This window comes from Pleurodeles waltl, chromosome 2_1 (assembly GCF_031143425.1).
Source record: "Pleurodeles waltl isolate 20211129_DDA chromosome 2_1, aPleWal1.hap1.20221129, whole genome shotgun sequence".
Taxonomy (NCBI): Eukaryota; Metazoa; Chordata; class Amphibia; order Caudata; family Salamandridae; genus Pleurodeles; species Pleurodeles waltl.
In genome coordinates this window covers 32,462,678-32,486,270 of record NC_090438.1, presented here as the reverse complement: position 1 = coordinate 32,486,270, position 23,593 = coordinate 32,462,678, and the positions used below count along the sequence as shown (strand labels likewise).

The 23,593-nt window shown below is 47.2% G+C and overlaps 1 protein-coding gene across 5 annotated transcripts in view; it reads right to left on the bottom strand.

The window, feature by feature from the left end:
• ZMYM3 (zinc finger MYM-type containing 3) overlaps nucleotides 1-23,593 on the bottom strand; it is a 451,376-nt gene that overhangs the window by 301,415 nt on the left and 126,368 nt on the right. For all 5 annotated transcript variants that reach the window (XM_069209214.1, XM_069209211.1, XM_069209204.1 and 2 more), the window contains exons 7-10: nucleotides 14,522-14,734; nucleotides 13,673-13,823; nucleotides 12,716-12,831; nucleotides 12,034-12,120 (exon numbers count right to left, since the gene is read on the bottom strand). In XM_069209214.1, coding sequence (XP_069065315.1) covers nucleotides 12,034-12,120; nucleotides 12,716-12,831; nucleotides 13,673-13,823; nucleotides 14,522-14,734 — 567 coding nt within the window. The remainder of the gene's footprint in view (nucleotides 1-12,033; nucleotides 12,121-12,715; nucleotides 12,832-13,672; nucleotides 13,824-14,521; nucleotides 14,735-23,593) is intronic.

The following is a 23,593-nucleotide window of genomic DNA, read 5'->3' as shown; positions in this document are numbered from 1 at the left end:
AGTGTCTAAACAAAACCTTAGACATTGTAAGTGCAGGGTAGCCATAAGAGTATATGGTCTGGGAGTTTGTCAAACACGAACTCCACAGCACCATAATGGCTACACTGAAAACTGGGAAGTTTGGTATCAAACTTCTCAGCACAATAAATGCACACTGATGCCAGTGTACATTTTATTGCAAAATACACCCCAGAGGGCACCTTAGAGGTGCCCCCTGAAACTTAACCGACTATCTGTGTAGGCTGACTAGTTCCAGCAGCCTGCCACACTAGAGACATGTTGCTGGCCCCATGGGGAGAGTGCCTTTGTCACTCTGAGGCCAGTAACAAAGCCTGCACTGGGTGGAGATGCTAACACCTCCCCCAGGCAGGAGCTGTGACACCTGGCGGTGAGCCTCAAAGGCTCACCCCTTTGTCACAGCCCAGCAGGGCACTCCAGCTTAGTGGAGTTGCCCGCCCCCTCCGGCCACGGCCCCCACTTTTGGCGGCAAGGCTGGAGGGAACAAAGAAAGCAACAAGGAGGAGTCACTGGCCAGTCAGGACAGCCCCTAAGGTGTCCTGAGCTGAGGTGACTAACTTTTAGAAATCCTCCATCTTGCAGATGGAGGATTCCCCCAATAGGGTTAGGATTGTGACCCCCTCCCCTTGGGAGGAGGCACAAAGAGGGTGTACCCACCCTCAGGGCTAGTAGCCATTGGCTACTAACCCCCCAGACCTAAACACGCCCTTAAATTTAGTATTTAAGGGCTACCCTGAACCCTAGAAAATTAGATTCCTGCAACAACAAGAAGAAGGACTGCCTAGCTGAAAACCCCTGCAGAGGAAGACCAGAAGACAACAACTGCCTTGGCTCCAGAAACTCACCGGCCTGTCTCCTGCCTTCCAAAGAACTCTGCTCCAGCGACGCCTTCCAAAGGGACCAGCGACCTCTGAATCCTCTGAGGACTGCCCTGCTTCGACGACGACAAGAAACTCCCGAGGACAGCGGACCTGCTCCAAAAAGACTGCAACTTTGTTTCAAGAAGCAGCTTTAAAGAACCCTGCAACTCCCCGCAAGAAGCGTGAGACTTGCAACACTGCACCCGGCGACCCCGACTCGGCTGGTGGAGAACCAACACCTCAGGGAGGACCCCCGGACTACTCTACGACTGTGAGTACCAAAACCTGTCCCCCCTGATCCCCCACAGCGCCGCCTGCAGAGGGAATCCCGAGGCTTCCCCTGACCGCGACTCTCTGAAACCTAAGTCCCGACGCCTGGAAAAGACCCTGCACCCGCAGCCCCCAGGACCTGAAGGACCGGACTTTCACTGCAGAAGTGACCCCCAGGAGTCCCTCTCCCTTGCCCAAGTGGAGGTTTCCCCGAGGAAGCCCCCCCTTGCCTGCCTGCAGCGCTGAAGAGATCCCTTGATCTCTCATTGACTTACATTGTGAACCCGACGCTTGTTCTGACACTGCACCCGGCCGCCCCCGCGCCGCTGAGGGTGAAATTTCTGTGTGGGCTTGTGTCCCCCCCGGTGCCCTACAAAACCCCCCTGGTCTGCCCTCCGAAGACGCGGGTACTTACCTGCAAGCAGACCGGAACCGGGGCACCCCCTTCTCTCCATTGCAGCCTATGCGTTTTGGGCACCACTTTGAACTCTGCACCTGACCGGCCCTGAGCTGCTGGTGTGGTAACTTTGGGGTTGCTCTGAACCCCCAACGGTGGGCTACCTTGGACCAAGAACTGAACCCTGTAAGTGTCTTACTTACCTGGTAAAACTAACCAAAACTTACCTCCCCCAGGAACTGTGAAAATTGCACTGTGTCCACTTTTAAAGTAGCTATTTGTGAATAACTTGAAAAGTATACATGCAATTGAAATGATTCAAAGTTCCTAATGTACTTACCTGCAATACCTTTCAAACAAGATATTACATGTTAAATTTGAACCTGTGGTTCTTAAAATAAACTAAGAAAAGATATTTTTCTATAAACCTATTGGCTGGATTTGTCTCTGAGTGTGTGTACCTCATTTATTGTCTATGTGTATGTACAACAAATGCTTAACACTACTCCTTGGATAAGCCTACTGCTCGACCACACTACCACAAAATAGAGCATTAGTATTATCTATTTTTACCACTATTTTACCTCTAAGGGGAACCCTTGGACTCTGTGCATGCTATTCCTTACTTTGAAATAGCACATACAGAGCCAACTTCCTACACTAGATTATACGCTTACGCACAAGAGGCACTAGGGATGGAGTTAACAAATTTTTTAGTGGAATGGCAAAGGGATACAGGGACACAGTTCACAGGGACACAGTTCACAGACACGCAGTAGCGGTACTGCTGTGCTGTAACACGAAATACATCACTAAACGGGCGGCACCAGTTGCTCCACTACACACCCCTTAGACAAGTAAGATATGGGCTGATTGCCCCAGATGTGGAGAGGGCGAAGCGGGCTTTATACATATGGCATGGGCCTGCCCAGGCATACAACGTTTCTGGTGTTCACAGTAACCTCCAGCTCAGTGGGTAGCCAACTGGAGCGCACACCACTCCTGACCCTCCTAGGATACGACAGGGAAGTTGCGAAAGAAAGCTGACGTATGGTCTCAATGGGTATGCTGCTGGCAAAACGCAGTATAGCTATGAGATGGGACCGTGGCCCCCTACCGACTTTAAAGGAATGGTATGTTGATATGCTATACTGTAATACCCAGACAGACACATACAATGAACTAATTCCCCCCAAAAGTCGGCCCAAAAAGTATTGGGACCCTCATCATAGGTATTTTGTTGGCAAGGAGACTGGTGAACCAGAAGGAGAATAGATGTGCAATATTGAAATGCATATTTCACATGAATTGACAGTTTGCAGTATAACAAGGAGCGGGTATATGATCAACAAGAATTTGTAGAATGAATTACTGCTCCAGAAGCCTGGGGGTGCCGCTAAGAGAACACTACTGTAATCGTGGTCATGACTGGCCCAGCAGAATGGACATGGTCTATTACTGTAAGAATGCACATAAAGATTTAATGCATTGCATGTACGTAATCAATGCTATTGTAACTGTTGCTTGCTTGAGTTTGAATTGTTGTATTCATAAAAGCATATAAAAAAATAAAAAAGTACTGGCCACTGATCAGAACCACACCAACCGGTCACACCGGGCGGCACTGGGTCGGCCTGGTGCAGAGGTGCAGTAAGGCACTGGGTGCCCAATCTTTTCCTAAGGGAGTTTGGTCCACTTGAAGACAGACAGCAGGCTCTGGCTAGGAAGCCAGTCAGGGACATCAAGGACAGTAGTAGACGTGGGGTTCACAGGGACGTGGGTGCACCTTTGGTCCTCTTCTCCTGTGCCCGGGGGCGACGAATGCAGGGCATCTTTAGGTGTTGGGATTTCACACCCAGGAGCACTGGCAGTCAGAGGGTCCTGTGTTGAGGCTGCAGGTGTCTCATGAGAGTCCAAGATGGGTGAGACCACACTGGACTGTGTCTCTGGGCAGTGGGGAACCATCATTGGCACCATCAGTTGGCTTCACCTCAGGTCATGGAGGTCGACTATGATGGACACTTCTGGGGTTGGGTTTCCAAGGTTCCAGCATCTGCAGAGTCCTTTCTTTGGAGTTTCTTCTCGTTGGGCAAGTCCACTGCCCACAGAAGACTTGAGTATTGAAGGCTGGACGAGTTGGCTTCTTCTGCAGGATGCTTCGAGGTCAGCAGGCAGGCCTGAGTTTCTGGTTCCAGGTCAGTTCCTTCTGCTTTTCTGCGGGTGAAACTCTTTGTCCAGGTCTTCTTAGTTTGTGGGAATCTGAGTTTGAGGGTTTATGGATACCACTTAAGTACTCAATTTAGGGGCGTTACAGGGGCTGCCAGACGGTAGCCAATAGGCTACTCACCTTTAGGGTGACTACACCCTTCGTACGACCACTTCCACTGGGAAGTGGGCATATCCTTAACCATAGTGGTTTTCTTCCTTTTAAACAAGATAGAGGAATTAAAAAAGTTGTGTCCACTTCAGCTTGTCCACCTTAGGGGTGGGACTGGCATGAAGTGGGCACTCCTCCTAATTGAACTAATTGTCTCGCCTATGCTGCCGCCAAAAGTGGGGTCAGGATTGGGGGTGGGGGTCGTCCCCACCATTTGGAAAGACCTGGGTCACATTACAAAGGCGGCAAGGCCTTTGAAGCTCCCTGCCCTTCGATGTCCATCCTGCCTGGGAGTGGAGGTCACACCTCTGCCCAGAGCAGAACTTTATATCAGGCCCTCAAGAGCGCTGGCTCTCACCTCGGGGGGCCAGAAACACACTCACTGAACTGGTCAGCAAACTAATAGCTGGTAGGTTTTCAGGAGGGACCTCTAAGGTGCCCTCTTGGTGCTTTTTTAAAGAAAAAGCATCACTGGGGTTAATGAGGGTTTGTTATTCTGAGACGTTTGATACTAAACGTCCTGATCTTCAGTGAAACAATCCTGTAGCTGGGGAACTCATAATGACCCGTGTCCAGCACATGTATTTAAAAGGCTTCCCGGTTCACTTATTATGTCTCAGAATCGACAGACACATAGCAGGGGCATATCCGCTCATGCACGTATGTCCTCACATGTGCCTGGATGAACCTTGCCTTTGAAGCTCCACGGCCCTGCAATAGCAATCCTGTTATGAACGCGGTGTTATCACCTCTGTCCAGAGCAAGCCTTTGTTCTGGTCCTCCAAGAGCGTTGGCCCTCCCCTCAGGGGGCCAGAACTAGGTCTAAGATGGCTGCACTGGTTTGTACCAGCCAGTGAACACACCAGTAGCTGGGAAGGATTTCAGGGGTCACCTCTAAGGTGCCCTCTGCGTGCATTAATTAATAAATCCATTGCTGGGGTCAGTGAGGGTTTATTATTCTGAGATGTTTGATACCAAACATCCCAGGATTCAGGGACGCCATCATGTAGCTGGGGAACTCTTAATGACCAGTGTCCAGCACATGCATTTAAAATGGCTTCCTTGTGCACTTACTAGGTCTCAGAATCGACAGAGACACAGTAGGGGCATAACCACTCATGCATATATACCCTCACATGTGCCTGGATGAAGCCTACCTTAGGGGTGACGTACACCTGCAACATGCAGTGTTCGGGGACCTGGAACACAGGGGTGTGTGACAGGTCATGTTTTCAATTCAGTTTGGACCAACACACACAGTCTGCAATGGCAGCACTTTTGTGAGTTTAGTGAGGGGTCCCCGAGGGTGGCACAACTGGTGCTGCAGCCCTCAGAGACCTTCCTTAGTACCCCATGCCTTCGGTACCAGGGGTACCATTTACTAGAGACTTACACTGGTAGCAAAATTTTGCAAATTGTACAAAACAATTGTGCAGTTTTAGGGAAAGAGACCTGGCACTGGGGACCTGGTTAGCAGGGACCCAGTGCGCTAACAGTTAAAGCCACATCAGAAACCAGGCAAAAAATGAGGAGTAACCATGTCAAAAACTGGGTTTTCCTACAATAATCAGGTGCTATAATGTAACCTGGTGTTCTTCTATGGGTGAGCCAGCTTTGCAATAGTGAAAAACGACTGGAGATTTTTCAATGCCTGATCATGTAAAAACCAAGTACGCACATCAAACTTTTCAAATACCCTGCACCCTGCCCTCTCGGCACTTAGGGCCTATGTAAGGAAATGGCTCCCTGTTGCAATTACCCCCCACTTTTTGCCTGATACTGATGCTGACTTGACTGAGAAGTGTGCTGGGACCCTGCTAACCAGGCCCCAGCACCAGTGTTCTTTCACCTAAAATGTACCATTGTCTCCACAATTGGCACATCCTGGCATCCAGGTAAGTGCCTTGTAACTGGTACCCCTACTACCAAGGGCCCTGATGCCACGGAAGGTCTCTACGGGCAGCCGCATGTCTTATGCCACCCTGGGGACTCCTCACTCAGCATAGACACAGTGCTTGCCAGCTTGTGTGTGCTGGTGGGGATAAAATGACTAAGTCGACATGGCACTCCCCTCAGGGTGCCATGCCAACCTCACACTGCCTGTGGCATAGGTAAGTCACCCCTCTAGTAGGCCTTACAGCCCTAAGGCAGGGTGCACTATACCACAGGTGAGGGCATAGGTGCATGAGCACTATGCCCCTACAGTGTCTAAGCAAAACCTTAGACATTGTAAGTGCAGGGTAGCCATAAGAGTATATGGTCTGGGAGTCTGTTTTACACGAACTCCACAGCACCATAATGGCTACACTGAAAACTGGGAAGTTTGGTATCAAACTTCTCAGCACAATAAATGCACACTGATGCCAGTGTACATTTTATTGTAAAATACACCACAGAGGGCACCTTAGAGGTGCCCCCTGAAACTTAACCGACTATCTGTGTAGGCTGACTGGTTCCAGCAGCCTGCCACACTAGAGACATGTTGCTGGCCCCATGGGGAGAGTGCCTTTGTCACTCTGAGGCCAGTAACAAAACGAACTCCACAGCTCCATAATGGCTACACTGAATACTGGGAAGTTTGGTATCAAACTTCTCAGAATAATATACCCACACTGATGCCAGTGTTGGATTTATTAAAAAATGCACACAGAGGGCATCATAGAGATGCCCTCTGTATTTTACCCAATTGTTCAGTGCAGGACTGACTGGTCTGTGCCAACCTGCTGCTGAGAGACGAGTTTCTGACCCCATGTGGTGAGGGCCTTTGTGCTCTCTGAGGACAGAAACAAAAGCCTGCTCTGGGTGGAGGTGCTTCACACCTCCCCCCTGCAGGAACTGTAACTGTAACACCTGGCATTGAGCCTCAAAGGCTCAGGCTTCGTGTTACAATGCCCCAGGGCACTCCAGCTAGTGGAGATGCCCGCCCCCTGGACACAGCCCCCACTTTTGGCGGCAAGTCCAGGGGAGATAATGAGAAAAGGAGGAGTCACCCACCAGTCAGGACAGCCCCTAAGGTGTCCTGAGCTGAGGTGACCCCTGCCTTTAGAAATCCTCCATCTTGATTTTTGGAGGATTCCCCCAATAGGAATAGGGATGTGCCCCCCTTCCCTCAGGGAGGAGGCACAAAGAGGGTGTAGCCACCCTCAAGGACAGTAGCCATTGGCTACTAACCCCCAGACCTAAACACACCCCTAAATGGAGTATTTAGGGGCTCCCAGAACCTAGCAAGATAGATGCCTGCAACCTAAGAAGAAGAAGGACTGCTGAACTGAAAAACCTGCCGAGAAGACGGAGACACCAAATGCTTTGGCCCCAGCTCTACCGGCCTGTCTCCCCACTTCTAAAGACACTGCTCCAGCGACGCGTTCCACAGGGTCCAGCGACCTCTGAAGCCTCAGAGGACTACCCTGCATCTAGAAGGACCAAGAACTCCTGAGGACAGCGGCTCTGTTCCACAAAGACTGCAACTTTGCAAAAAAGAAGCAACTTTGAAACAACAGACGTTTCCCGCCGGAAGCGTGAGACTGTGCACTCTGTTCTCCACAAGTCGAGCCGGGGGTGTCGGGTGCGAACACCACAGGGAGGACTCCCCAGCGACTACGAGACCGTGAGTAGCCAGAGTTGCCCCAACAGCGACGCCTGCAGAGGGAATCCCAAGGCTCCCGCTGACCGCGACTGCCTGCATCAAAGACCCGACGCCTGGTAAAGAGACTGCACCCGCAGCCACCAGGACCTGAAGGATCCGACCTCCAGTGCAGGAGCGACCCCCAGGTGGCCCTCTCCCTTGCCTAGGTGGTGGCTACCCCGAGGAGCACCCCCCCCTTGCCTGCATCGCTGAAGAGACCCCTTGGTCTCCCATTGAAACCTATTGCGTACCCGACGCCTGTTTGCACACTGCACCCGGCCGCCCCCGTGCCGTTGAGGGTGTACTTTCTGTGTGGACTTGTGTTCCCCCTGGTGCCCTACAAAACCCCCCTGGTCTGCCCTCCAAAGACACGGGTACTTACCTGCTGGCAGAATGGAACCGGGGCACCCCCTTCTCCACTGAAGCCTATGCGTTTTGGGCACCACTTTGACCTCTGCACCTCACCGGCCCTGAGCTGCTGGTGTGGTAACTTTGGGGTTGCCCTGAACCACCAACAGTGGGCTACCTTGGACCCAACTTTGAACCCCGTAGGTGGTTTACTTACCTGCAAAACTAACAAACACTTACCTCCCCCAGGAACTGCTGAAAATTGCACTATCTAGTTTTAAAATAGCTATTTGCCATTTGTGTGAAAACTGTATATGCTATTTTGCTAATTCAAAGTTCCTAAAGTTCCTAAGTGAAATACCTTTCATTTAAAGTATTGTTTGTAAATCTTGAACCTGTGGTTCTTAAAATAAACTAAGAAAATATATTTTTCTATACAAAAACCTATTGGCCTGGAATTGTCTGAGTGTGTGTTCCTCATTTATTGCCTGTGTGTGTACAACAAATGCTTAACACTACCCTCTGATAAGCCTACTGCTCGACCACACTACCAGACAATAGAGCATTAGAATTATCTCTTTTTGCCACTATCTTACCTCTAAGGGGAACCCTTGGAATCTGTGCATGCTATTTCTTACTTTGAAATAGTACATACAGAGCCAACTTCCTGCAGCCTACCTTAGGGGTGACTTACCAGCATTTAAGAAGGAAGGCTACGGTAATAGAAAAGTTTATTTGCTATGTTGTATTTGCCACTTTGAAACCGTACTCTCAGGCTGCAGGGGTAGGCCTGAAGACATGCTTTGCACTGTCACTTTAGTGGTGAGAACAGGTACTGCAATCCACCAGTGATTTTTAACTTACAGACCTTGGGTGCCCAGAGTAGTAAACACTAAGAACTTATAGGTATGTTAAATATGCCACTCAGGTAATAGCCAATTCTACATGTTTTAGGCATCAACATCCCAGTGTTCAGAGTCAGTGGGCCAGCACTAAACGAAGTCCCACCCCCTACTCACAGGCAAGGAGTAACAGCCAATACCCTTCGTAGATCTCCTTGAAGTTTCAGCAGAAACAATGTGGAAAGCCCTTAGCACTTAGTAGAATGTCAGGCTGCAAATGACCCTACAATCAGGACCAATCCCTGTGGGGATTTCAACTTACCCAACAGTGTCAGGCCTTCCATCAAATTTTACCTCGGATTAAACTTGGCCTCTGTCCAGCTCTTACATAGCTACCATCTAGGATTAGGGGACATTTGCCTTATCTGCCCTGACATGGGATAAAGCTAACCCTAGACTACCTACAGACGTCGCCCAGCTGGAGTGTAGACCCACTATGACCAGCAAGGCCATCTTGCCTCACGTCAGGCACTGGTGCCCACAAGAGGGCCAGTGCTGCCCTAAAGGCAAGCAGACAGCAGAGGCCACTGGAGGGTGTCCGTGTCAGGAACCAGACCCTGAGCTCTCCCCCAGCCAGGCATGCTAGTTTTAGGCCAGGAATAGGCCTCACTTCCAGGCTAGGGGCTGGAAAAGAGTCACCCACTTGGCTCCTGAGCTTCCTTGAACCTCTTGGGTCCATTTGATTGGAGGGCCACCATCTCAGATGATAGGCACCGTACTTACATTCTTTTTTGCCAGGGGCTGTGTCCAGGGGCTGAATAGGTGCCGGGAAGTCCAGGACTTCAAGACAAACACACCGTTCCCCTTAAGGGTGAAACTCTTCAGGTGTCCCAGCGGGGTCTGGCTGGCCAGTCTCTTGTCACTGTGACGGGGCAGGTGGTACTCCTGGGTAAGCAGTAGCCTCACCAGGGCCAGCCTTGGGGCCCTCTCCTAACCGAGGAAGCAGTCGATGGCTCTCTGGTCCTATAACTAAGAGTGACCTCTGGCCTTCTCAATAGAAACTGGTTCCTCCTCTTACCCTGTCCTCTCTTCTAGGGCCTCCTGCTTTTAGAGACTGTTCATCCAGTATTTTGAGCAGGTTGGGTACCCCTGGCAGCCACCTCACCTGGGTCATTTCTACCTGTGGGAACTTGCTGCCTAGGATACAGTCTTGGGGGAGGTCAGGGTTGATCACCACCCTTCTCTGGGCCTCCTAGTCTAGGTACACCGTGGCCACAGAATGGACAGTCTCCTACCTGTGGGAATTCCTCACACTAACAACCTCTCCTGGAACATACTGTTCTAAGGAAACCAGCCTGTCAGCCATCATGGTCTGGTCGGCACCTGTATCCCCCAGTGCAGAGGCAGGGACCCCATTTACTGTGATCTGGTGGAAGTACTTGCTACCACTTTCAGAGAACACCAAATCACCAACTAGGTCCATCTCCCAACAAACGGCCACTGACATGTCTGCATCGGAGAACTCCTCCCTCAGGCTGTACTAGTCGCATCCCCTTTCTTGTGCCTTGACTGCTTGCAGTCATAGCACCTCCCCTTCTCAAAGAGGTTCCATCCCTTTGGGTTCCCATTTTCCTGCTTGCCAGGAGTGGGCTGGGTCTGTTTCCCTTCTTCAGGTCTTGAATCCAGCTCTCTAGGGCCTGAACAGCTATCTAAAAGACACTACCCAGGCCCTATTCTACCCCTCCCGCAAAACTGGTGTTTTGTGGTGGTGCACTTGGAGTGCATAGTCACTTGTTTGAGGAGCTGCTCTTTTGAAGGGCTGTCCCCTTCCTCTTTCCCTATCCCAAAGATTGGTTGCTTGAAACTGCCACAGCTGCACTGTCACCAGTTTTAGGTGGGGACACTGATCCCCAGCACACTGGAATTTGACCTTACAAGCTGTCTGAAGGATGAGGAAAAACAGGAAGCTGATCTTTGGAGCCACACCAGCATATGCAGAAATAAAGGAAATGATGCCAGCATGCAGCAGTGGCTCCTTATGTACAGCTCTGCTCCATCACTTATGAAGAGGTAGGGCGCCTATGCAAAGCCGTATGGCGTCAATTAGTGGCGTACAGGAGCACTTGTGAGTAAAGTTTCTGGATCCAGTCGGATGCCTGGGGAATATTCTAAGGTTAGGAATCTGCGGTTAGAAGAACAGACAGCTATTGCTAGAATCTTACGAGTGGGAATAATGCTTCAAGATGGCGTCATGGAAGCTAGCATGGGGCAGTGGTGTGCCGCATCAGGCACGATGTACAAGTTTAAAACTGTATTATAGTTCCGTCAGTGGATCTTATCGCATCATAGTATAAAAAAATGTTTTTACATTTGATATAACAAAATATACTGCAAATTTTCCTGAAAGCATAAATAAGCAGCTAATTACGAAATACTAAAGGAAGCATGAATTTTACTACATTTTTCAGAAAGCAATAAGGAAGTGACTAAAATGGAAAATCCCAACATACACATTCTCTACTTGTGGATGGGTGCAACATAACACAATCATTTTCTACAGGAGGGAGGCGTTGCAAAAGTGCTAGGTGACTAATATACGTATTCAACGTATGCGATGGTAGAGCTTCAAAAACATGCACAATTGTGAGGACATGAAGACCTCATTTGGAACAAAGCAGGGATGTCCATGGCTTTTACAAGTGAATGAAGTAATAGCTCATCAGTCTGCCCTCCAGAGGTCCTTATAATCTTTTTGAGTAAGTATCAGATCAGTTCTAAGTTACGCAAGCGCTTGAGCTTGGCAATTAAAGCTATGAAATCAGCACACTGCTTCCTGCAAGGCTCCCTGTGGTAATGCCGTCTATAGATCCTGCAAAATCCCGCTCAGAGCTGCTAAAAGAAGAAAGGGGCAGATGCTGTATCTTTTACTCCTTCCTTCTTCAGGTGGGAAAGGATCTTGCACCTTGCAAGGGGAGCAGACACTGGAAATAACAGGATAAATGCACAGAATCTTCATTTACAGCTTGGAAACAGTCACTCTTACTTTTTCCCCATTAACCATTCGGATAAAAGTCCTTTAATTGGAGACCGATAGCACTGGCTTTGGCAAAATGCTTTTGTTTCTGCTGCTTTGAAATTATCCTCCAAAAACTCCCCCCTCCTCCCCAAACCAAAAGGTTCAATTTTAGGCACAATATGAGGGTGCATTAGACATGACACCATCACATCACCCTCTCAATATACGAGGCTTGAGATGTACACTTCACACAGGCTCAGTGGGCGCTTCTACTGCTTACCTGCCAGTCGAGGATCTCAGGCTTTCCAGTGAAGAGATTGTTACAGTAATGGCAGGTCAGGTGGATGCCCCCTTCAGGAGTTGTACGCTAAAAAAAGGCAAGAGAGCAGACGGGTCAAGGTACAGCGAACTGCATGCAATCACACTGCAAGATACAGGGAGAACTCCAAAGAGCAGAAGGAGATCAAGGAGACACCCAACGGGGAAAGTGTAGCATCTAAACATCATCGGGATCTGGAAAGGGACAGATTGATGAAAGTGAGCGAGTGCAGCAAAGCAACAAGTGCTTACACCAGAGACTGTGCAAACAACATGCACAGGCAGAATACAAACAAGCAAAGCTGCCAACAGTTAAAGAAAAGGGATATACAGAACACCTTCTCCAAAAACAGGCCCAATGCAACAAGAGCAAACAAGAGGATGGTAAATAGCCATATGTAGAAGTGGACCAAAGAAAGCACAGACATTCATAGCAGTAACAAGTTAATGTTGCCCTTCGGGCGGAGACGGCTCTGTACAGAATGCGCATGCGCACACGAGAATGCAAGCAATGATAAATAGCAGATGAAGAACCATGTAACTGTGTGTAAGAGACAGTCAGAGGAAAGTGAGTGTACATCTGGAAAGGATGGCAGTGAACAAGTATAAACTTGTGATGAAGCAGTCATCACTAGCTACGGTACCTGGAATTTGGTCCAGCAGCTTGGGCTACAGAACTGGTAGACAACGCGATCGGTCTTGTTGTAATACACAGGCTCGGAGAGGCTGCGCCTGCACAGACTGCATGGTCGGGCTGGACCTGTACAGAAACCACAGAGGAAGAGGGTCATCCAGTGCTCCCGGTGAGTTATCCGATCTGCTGTTCCACCGTGTGGGAAACGAGCACTAGCCCACAATCTATGCCAGGAAATAGAATCAGACCACACAACATATTCTGATGCTGCAAGAGACTGTATTGCAAGCTTTCCTACAAACTCTGCGAGCTGCAAGAGACTACGGGCTCTGAAGCACAAAGTGCCCCTCCACTTGTCAAATGAAGAATGGCACGAAAGGAAATGGTATTTGTTATTTTAGTAAGCAGTTCAACATCTGATTAAAATAAAAGCAAAAAGATGCAAATATTTGTTGCTGTATTTTTAGCAAACTATTATTCCCTCATGGAGGAGTAGACAACATTGAGCGTGAAGATGAGGGAATGCAACCCATCAAGGAGATAATCAAGAACCTTCCTGAACTTTTACGAGTAAATGTCAAGTCGCTCTGAATTAGTTTGGAATTAAATCACTGGCCCAACCACAGAGTCTTAAGTTATGGGCCTCATCTCAGCAGTCTCTAAAATGGAAACACATTGACATTTTATCTGTTAGACGAACTGAGTGCAAAAATTACAAGTTTTATCAGTGGTTTTATTCGAACGAACTCATTTAACTGAGCTGAGGACTATACATTCTTTTCCACTCATCAGAAAGTCTAGGGCATGCACAAACGCTGCATTAAAAGTAGCAGAGCAGACTATTTCTGTGGATTTCTAGTCAGGCGGCACAGCCGTGCTACGCTCCAGAGAAGCTAATCTTCCACAGGTGGCATGAGGTATGAACACGGGCACACCATCCTTAAAGCAGGTGCGCATGGCAGCTTACCTGTCAGGCCAGACTGCTTGACCTTGTGGGAGGTGATACAGCAGACTGAGCAGAAGAGCCCCATCCGGTTGTTCTTGTCCACGTTGGAGAGCATGTCGAAGTTTTTGCACAGCGTCTTGCACCACATACATGGGAAAACCTTTGTGTTTTTCTGCAAGCACAAAAGAGACCGCCGATCAATACCAAACCTATCTCCATATTTGTAACTAACACCCGGCGTGGCATAGTCTGCAAACGTGCAGAAGAAGCAGTTGTCAGACTTCAAACAGGCACCACTAGTCCTCCAAAGGGAAGAACCAATGTGCAACTGAAATGCCATTAGCAGACCGATGGTTACTGACAACAAAGTTGGCACACCCACCTTGTCTGCTACTTCTAGGGAGGAGCGGGGGATACTTAGGTCCGCCTCATACAGCCACCAGCTCATCCCCCCAGAAGCCTTCAACTCCTAGCAAGTATCACCACCAAAGAATGCAAGTCTGGCTCTGTGCATATATTCTTTATCCGTGCCCATACATGACGCTCAGCAGTCACCCACACAGAGGCCACACCATGTGCACGCCTGCCCAACTATGGCAGCCCTTCTAATAAGTCTGTGGACATTGCACCCAAAAGGACTCTTCTGCACATAATTTGTAGCTCTCACACCTGCAAAGAATCCCTCAAAATCTTCAAAAGTTTCCATCCAAAAAGGTCACACACAAAGCTCTTGTCTCTTGTGCACTTCATCTAGTCCCCGCAGGCAGACCATGCTTTATGCACAAGTACTAGCTTTCACTTGCACAGAGCTGAAAACATGCAGTGGAAGAGACCTTCCATCCCTGTCACCACGCTAAAGTGCAACGCTACCTTCTTGTAGCCATTTAAACAGGTAGAATTGCAGAACCGCTTTTGCTGTCCTTCGTGGAAGAGGTACTCCAGTGGCAACCCTTTGTTGTAGATGTAGATGCCACAATTGTCACAGCAGTTGGTTTTCAAACCTTTGGTCGCTCGGAATTTGGTGAAACAGGAGTCACTGCAGAGCCGATGCACCACGTTTCCATTGCTGACCTCGTGCTGTATCTGCAAACAAACAGGAGGAAAAGCCAACAATTAACTAGAACAGAAAAACATATCCTGTTTGATAGAATGAACAGAAGGAAAGAAACCACATATACTCAGAATTAACCCTGCTATCCGTAGTCAATCTGCTTTTGACATTTCAGACTCAAAGAGTGTCCCCCATTCTCCTAATCAAAACCAAAGCCCTTTAATTCCACATACAACCGCCGGTGAGACCCTTTGTCCTTTGAACCCAGTCTGGTGACAGCAAGTAATGGGTAACGCGTTTTCCAAAGTGCTCAGCTGCCCAACCAGGAGTCCCGGCACTGTGCATCAATCAGTATGAGGCAGAGTAGAATACTTCTGGCCCGATTTTGAACTTGGCGGAGGAGTTACACCATCACAACGGTGACAGATATCCCGTGTACCGAAATATAAATCTCATTATATCCTATAGGATTTATATTTCCGCCAGAAAAAATTTCAGAAATAAAAATTATCTTAATGAAACATATTAGACTCGCAGTTCCTCTCAGAAGAAGCTGCAGAGAACAAAATTACCAAACTTCTGAGAACAATTATGATGCCAGTTTTATTTCAATGGCAAAAACTATCCCCTTGATTTGCAGCCAAAGTTTCCAAGTAAGTTAATCGGTCCTTAGGCTTTTGAGTAATTTGTGGCAGACTTAAACAAATCTGTTACTACCTACTTTCCTGATCAAACAAGTAAAGCCAATAGGTCTGGTGTTGGCTAATAGCCTCTTGGTTTTGTCAATGTGTGTTATATTTTTGTAAAACTTCAGAATTGGGGAGGCCGTCATACCTCTCCCACCCAACAAAACATGAAACAGAAAACACACCTTGCCACATCAGTCACTGGTACTGAATGGAACTACTTTGTGTATCAATGTACTCCCTCTGAAAGGGCAGAATGCAGTCACTCACAGTGACTTTAGCCAATGGCTGAAGCGGGCGGGCCGGTTGCCCCATGTGTTGTGTATAGTATAGTAGCCAGAAGAAATATGTGACTGACAAGAACAGACAAATGGCTGTAGTGGGCTGGTTGAAAACCCCTATAGGTGCATTATAAATGGAAAATGTCACTTACCCAGTGTACATCTGTTCGTGGCGTTAGTCGCTGCAGATTCACATGCTGTGCACAGTCCGCCGTCTGGTGTTGGGCTCGGAGCGTTACAAGTTGTTTTTCTTCGAAGAAGTCTTTTCGAGTCACGAGACCGAGGGACTCCTCCCACTTTGGTTCCATTGCGCATGGGCGTCGACTCCATCTTAGATTGTTTTCCCCGCAGAGGGTGAGGTAGGAGTTGTGTATGCTAATAATAGTGCCCATGCAATGGAATGAATACGTATGTACAAAATGAAGGTTTAATGTAATATATTTACAAATGTACAAATGTTCAAGATGTACTTCCAAACGGCTACAGGCTTCCGGGGAGGCGGGTAGGCGCATGTGAATCTGCAGCGACTAATGCCACGAACAGATGTACACGGGGTAAGTGACATTTTCCGTTCGGTGGCATGTGTAGCTGCAGATACACATGCTGTGCATAGACTAGTAAGCAGTTATCTCCCCAAAAGCGGTGGTTCAGCCTGTAGGAGTTGAAGTAGTTTGAAATAATGTTCTTAGTATAGCTTGACCTACTGTTGCTTGTTGTGCAGTTAGCACATCTACACAGTAGTGCTTGGTAAATGTATGAGGCGTAGACCATGTTGCTGCCTTACATATTTCGTTCATTGGAATATTTCCTAGAAAGGCCATGGTAGCACCTTTCTTTCTGGTTGAGTGTGCCTTTGGTGTAATAGGCAGCTCTCTCTTTGCTTTAAGATAGCAGGTTTGGATGCACCTAACTATCCATCTGGCAATACCTTGTTTTGAAATTGGATTTCCTGTATGAGGTTTTTGAAAGGCAATAAATAGTTGTTTTTTCTTCCTAATTAGTTTTGTTCTGTCAATGTAGTACATTAGTGCTCTCTTGATGTCTAATGTATGTAGTGCTCTTTCAGCTATTGAATCTGGCTGTCGGAAGAACACTGGTAATTCTACTGTTTGATTTAAGTGGAACGGTGAGAATACCTTTGGTAAGAATTTTGGATTTGTTCTTAGAACTACCTTATTCTTGTGTATTTGCATAAATGGTTCTTGTATGGTAAACGCCTGAATTTCACTTACTCTTCTTAGAGATGTGATGGCAATGAGAAATGCAACTTTCCACATTAAGTATTGCATTTCACAAGAATGCATGGGTTCGAAAGGTGGACCCATGAGCCTTGTTAAGACAATGTTGAGGTTCCATGAAGGAACAGGTGGGGTCCTTGGTGGTATAATTCTCTTTAGGCCTTCCATAAACGCTTTAATGACAGGTATTCTAAATAGGGAAGTTGAATGAGTAATCTGCAGGTAAGCAGATATTGCGGTGAGATGTATCTTTATGGAAGAGAAAGCTAGATTTGATTTTTGCAAATGTAGTAAATATCCTACTACATCTTTTGGAGATGCATGCAATGGTTGAATTTGATTATTATGGCAGTAACAAACAAATCTTTTCCATTTACTTGCATAGCAGTGTCTAGTGGAAGGTTTTCTAGCTTGTTTTATGACCTCCATACACTCTTGTGTGAGGTCTAAGTGTCCAAATTCTAGGATTTCAGGAGCCAAATTGCTAGATTCAGCGATGCTGGGTTTGGATGCCTGATCTGTTGTTTGTGTTGTGTTAACAGATCTGGTCTGTTGGGTAGTTTGACATGAGGTACTACCGACAGGTCTAGTAGTGTCGTATACCAAGGTTGTCTTGCCCATGTTGGTGCTATTAGTATGAGTTTGAGTTTGTTTTGACTCAATCTGTTTACTAGATATGGAAGGAGAGGGAGAGGGGGAAAAGCGTACGCAAATATCCCTGACCAATTCATCCATAGAGCATTGCCTTGGGATTGCCGGTATGGGTACCTGGATGCGAAGTTTTGGCATTTTGCGTTTTCTTTTGTTGCAAATAGATCTATTTGAGGTGTTCCCCAAATTTGAAAGTAAGTGTTCAGTATTTGGGGGTGAATTTCCCATTCGTGGACTTGTTGGTGATCCAGAGAGAGATTGTCTGCTAGCTGGTTCTGGATCCCTGGAATAAATTGTGCTATTAGGCGAATCTGGTTGTGAACTGCCCAATGCCATATTTTTTGTGTTAGGAGACACAACTGTGTCGAGTGTGTCCCCCCTGTTTGCTTAAATAATACATTGTCGTCATGTTGTCTGTTTTGACAAGAATGTATTTGTGGGTTATCATGGGTTGGAATGCTTTCAACGCTAGAAATACTGCTAACAGTTCTGAGTGATTTCTGTGAAACTTTCTTTGATGTATGTCCCATTGTCCTTGGATGCTGTGTTGATTGAGGTGTGCTCCCCACCCTGTCATGGAAGCATCCGTTGTTATAACGTATCTTGGCACTGGGTCTTGGAAAGGCCGTCCTTTGTTTAAATTTGTACTGTTCCACCATAGAAGCGAGATGTATGTTTGGCGGTCTATTAACACCAGATCTAGAAGTTGACCCTGTGCATGTGACCATTGTGATGCTTGGCATTGTTGTAAGGGTCGCATGTGCAATCTTGCGTTTGGGACAATGGCTATGCATGAGGACATCATGCCTAGGAGTTTTAATACCATTTTTGCATGTATCTTTTGTGTTGGATACATGGCCTGTATCACCTTGTGAAATGTTTGAACCCTTTGTGGACTTGGAGTGGCTATCCCTTCTGTTGTGTTGATTGTCGCTCCTAAGTATTGCTGTGTTTGGCACGGCAAAAGGTGTGACTTTGCATAGTTGATGGAGAAACCCAGCTTGTGAAGGGTCTGTATGACATACTTTGTGTGACGTGAACATCTTGTTAGCATGTTTGTCTTGATTAACCAGTCGTCTAAGTAAGGGAACACGTGTATTTGCTGCCTTCTGATATGTGCAGCTACTACTGCTAGGCCTTTTGTAAAGACTCTTGGCGCAGTTGTTATTCCGAATGGTAACACCTTGAATTGGTAATGTATTCCTTTGAATACGAACCTTAGGTATTTCCTGTGTGAAGGATGTATTGGTATGTGGAAATACGCATCCTTTAGGTCTAATGTTGTCATGTAGTCTTGCTGTTTGAGCAGTGGGATTACGTCTTGTAATGTGACCATGTGAAAGTGGTCTGACTTGATGTAGGTATTTAGTATTCTGAGATCTAGTATTGGTCTCAGAGTTTTGTCCTTCTTTGGTATTAGAAAGTACAGTGAGTAAACCCCTGTGTTTTTCTGTGGGCTTGGTACTAGTTCTATTGCGTCCTTTTGTAGTAATGCTTGAACTTCTAGTCCTAGAAGATCTATATGTTGTTTTGACATATTGTGTGTTTTCGGCGGGACGTTTGGAGAGAATGTGTGAAATTCTATGCAATAACCATGTTGGATAATTGCTAAGACCCAAGTGTCTGTCGTTATTTCTTCCCAAGATTTGTAGAATTGGCTTAGTCTTCCCCCCACTGGTGTTGTGTGATGGGGTTGTGTGACTTGTGAGTCACTGTTTATTTTGAGGGGTTTTGGGACCTTGAAATTTTCCCCGACTTCTTGGGAATTGGCCTCCTCTATATTGCCCCCGAAAACCTCCCCTTTGAAATTGACCCTGGTAGGTAGGTGGTCTTGTTTGTGAAGTGTTGGTTTCTGTGGGTTGACCCCGAAACCCTCCCCTAAAAGGTGTCCTCCGAAATGTGCCTCTGGTCTGCGGGGAGTAGAGTGCGCCCATGGCTTTGGTTGTATCGGTGTCCTTTTTTAGTTTTTCAATGGCAGTGTCCACCTCCGGCCCAAACAATTGCTGTTCATTAAACGGCATATTGAGCACAGCCTGTTGGATTTCAGGTTTGAACCCAGATGTGCGCAGCCATGCGTGCCTCCTTATTGTGACTGCAGTGTTTATTGTCCTTGCAGCTGTATCTGCTGCATCCATGGAAGACCGTATCTGATTGTTCGAGATACTTTGTCCCTCTTCCACCACATGTTGCGCTCGTTTTTGGAACTCTTTGGGTAGGTGTTCGATGAAATGTTGCATTTCATCCCAATGAGCCCTGTCGTATCTCGCTAAGAGTGCCTGCGATTTGGCGATACGCCACTGATTTGCTGCTTGTGCTGCAACCCTTTTTCCCGCTGCATCAAATTTGCGGCTCTCCTTGTCCGGAGGTGGTGCGTCGCCTGATGTATGCGAGTTGGCTCTCTTACGAGCTGCCCCCACAACTACAGAGTCCGGTGTGAGCTGTGTTGTAATAAATATAGGGTCTGTTGGTGGTGCCTTATATTTTTTCTCCACCCTTGGAGTTATGGCTCTGCCTTTAACTGGCTCCTGAAATATTTGTTTCGCGTGCCTCAGCATTCCTGGGAGCATGGGAAGGCTTTGGTAATGGCTATGGGTGGAGGACAGGGTGTTAAAGAGGAAGTCGTCCTCTATCGGTTCTGAATGTAGTGACACATTATGGAATTCGGCTGCCCTAGCGACCACCTGTGCATATGATGTACTGTCCTCAGGTGGTGACGGTTTACTTGGGTACGACTCTGGGCTATTGTCCGATACTGGAGCGTCGTAGAGGTCCCATGCATCTGGATCATCCTGGCTCATTGTGGTATGAGCTGGTGAGTGTGTAAATGGTGGAGTTTGTGCCGGTGATGAATGAGTTGATGGTGGTGGAGAGGGTGGTGGAGTTACCTTCTTTACCACCTTTGCTTGTGGTTGCTTGTCTCTTTGTTGGAAGTCGAGTTTCCTTTTCCTTTTGATTGGGGGAAGAGTGCTGATCTTCCCTGTATCTTTTTGAATAAAGAGCCGCTTTTGCGTGTGATCTGGCTCTATTGTTTGTAATTCCTCCTCAAATCTGTGTTTTTTTTAGTTGAGAGGACAGTCCTTGTTCCTCTGAGTAGGAACCAGTTTTCGGTTCGGTTGCCGGATGTTTCGGCACTGAAACCGTGTCTCTGGATTTTTTCGGCTCCGACAAGATCTTTTTTCTTTTCAGCGTCGTGCCCTCTTGGTGCCGACCAACTTCGGTGCCGCTGTCTCAGTGCCAAATTTTTTCTGCGCCACTCTCTCGGTCCCGAGATTGCTGCGTGCCTGTATCTCGACCGGAGTCGGATGACATCGACACCAGCTCGCCCTTTTTCGGTGCCGATGGACGGTCACCTACTTTTCGGGTTAAGCCATGGCCTGCTGGCGGTGGCGTCCCCTGGGCTTTGTCAGTCTTTTTGTGAGCTTTTGGCTTCGACGTCTTACTCACGGTTGGCGTTTCTTCGACGTCGAATTCTTCGGAATCCGACTCGTGGATGGAGAAAGTTTCTTCTTCCTCCTCCTCGAACCGTTGTTGTCCTGTCGACGTGGACGCCATCTGCAACCTCCTGGCTCTACGGTCTCTGAGCGTTTTTCTCGACCGAAACGCGCGACAGGCTTCGCACCTATTCTCCTTGTGCTCGGGGGACAGGCACAAGTTACAGACCAAATGTTGATCCGTATAAGGATATTTATTATGGCATTTAGGACAGAATCGGAACGGGGTCCGTTCCATCAGTCTCGAAGTTGCACGCGGTCGGGCCGACCAGGCCCCGACGGGTGATCGAAATTACCCCGAAGGGCTACCGGACCTCTTCAAGATTTCGGTGTCTATTTGTTCTAACTAACCCGATACCGAACGAAACAATACCGACGAATTTTTCCAAGATTCTGACTAACTTTCCGACCCGAAACACAGAGCGAAAAGGAACACGTCCGAACCCGATGGCGGAAAAAAAACAATCTAAGATGGAGTCGACGCCCATGCGCAATGGAACCAAAGTGGGAGGAGTCCATCGGTCTCGTGACTCGAAAAGACTTCTTCGAAGAAAAACAACTTGTAACACTCCGAGCCCAACACCAGACGGCAGACTGTGCACAGCATGTGTATCTGCAGCTACACATGCCACCGAACATATATTTTAACAAAATCAAAAGGTCTTGCCTAAATCCCAACACAAAATGTCACTTACCCAGTGTACATCTGTTCGTGGCATTAGTCGCTGCAGATTCACATGCTGTGCACATCCCGCCATCTGGTGTTGGGCTCAGAGTGTTACAAGTTGTTTTTCTTCGAAGAAGTCTTTTCGAGTCACGAGACCGAGGGACTCCTCCCATTTCGACTCCATTGCGCATGGGCGTCGACTCCATCTTAGATTGTTTTCCACGCAGAGGGTGAGGTAGGAGTTGTGTATGCTAGTAATAGTGCCCAAGCAATGGAGTGAATACGTATGTACATAATGAAGTTTAAAGTAATATATTTACAAATTTACAAATGTTCAAGATCAACTTCTAAACGGCTACAGGCTCCCGGGGAGGCGGGTGGGCGCATGTGAATCTGCAGCGACTAATGCCACAAACAGATGTACACTGGGTAAGTGACATTTTCCGTTCAATGGCATGTGTAGCTGCAGATACACATGCTGTGCATAGACTAGTAAGCAGTTATCTCCCCAAAAGCGGTGGTTCAGCCTGTAGGAGTGGAAGTTGTTTGAAACAATGTTCGTAGTACAGCTTGACCTACTGTGGCTTGTTGTGAAGTTAACACATCTACACAGTAGTGTTTGGTAAATGTATGAGGAGTAGACCATGTTGCTGCCTTACATATTTCGTTCATTGGAATATTTCCTAGAAAGGCCATTGTAGCACCTTTCTTTCTGGTCGAGTGCGCCTTTGGTGTAATAGGCAGCTCTCTTTTTGATTTCCTGTAGGAGGTTTTGAAAGGCAATAAATAGTTGTTTTGTTTTTCGAATTAGTTTTGTTCTGTCAATGTAGTACATTAGCGCGCTTTTGATGTCTAATGTATGTAGTGCTCTTTCAGCTACAGACTCTGGCTGTGGGAAGAACACTGGTAATTCTACTGTTTGATTCAAGTGGAACGGTGAGATAACTTTTGGTAAAAATTTGGGATTTGCCCGTAGAACTACTTTATTCTTGTGTATTTGAATAAATGGTTCTTGTATGGTAAATGCTTGAATTTCACTCACCCTTCTTAGAGATGTGATGGCAATCAAAAATGCAACTTTCCACGTTAAGTATTGCATTTCACAAGAGTGCATGGGCTCAAAAGGCGGACCCATGAGTCGTGTTAAGACAATGTTGAGGTTCCATGAAGGAACTGGTGGTGTTCTTGGTGGTATAATTCTCTTTAGGGCTTCCATAAATGCTTTTATGACTGGTATCCTAAATAATGAAGTTGAGTGCGTAATTTGCAGGTAAGCTGAAATTGCAGTAAGATGTATCATTATGGAAGAGAAAGCTAGTTTTGACTTTTGCAAATGTAGTACGTATCCTACTATATCTTTTGCAGATGCGTGTAAGGGTTGAATTTGATTATTATGGCAGTAATAAACAAATCTTTTCCACTTATTTGCATAGCAGTGTCTAGTGGTAGGCTTCCTAGCTTGTCTTATGACCTCCATACATTCTTGTGTGAGGTCTAAGTGTCCGAATTCTAGGATTTCAGGAGCCAAATTGCTAGATTCAGCGATGCTGGATTTGGATGTCTGATCTGTTGTTTGTGTTGTGTTAACAGATCTGGCCTGTTTGGTAGTTTGACATGAGGTACTACTGAAAGGTCTAGTAGTGTTGTGTACCAAGGTTGTCTTGCCCATGTTGGTGCTATTAATATGAGTTTGAGTTTGTTTTGACTCAACTTGTTTACTAGATATGGAAGGAGTGGGAGAGGGAGAGGGGGAGGGGGAAAAGCGTACGCAAATATCCTTGACCAGTTCATCCATAGCGCATTGCCCTGAGACTGATGTTGTGGGTACCTGGATGCGAAGTTTTGGCATTTTGAGTTTTCCTTTGTTGCAAATAGAT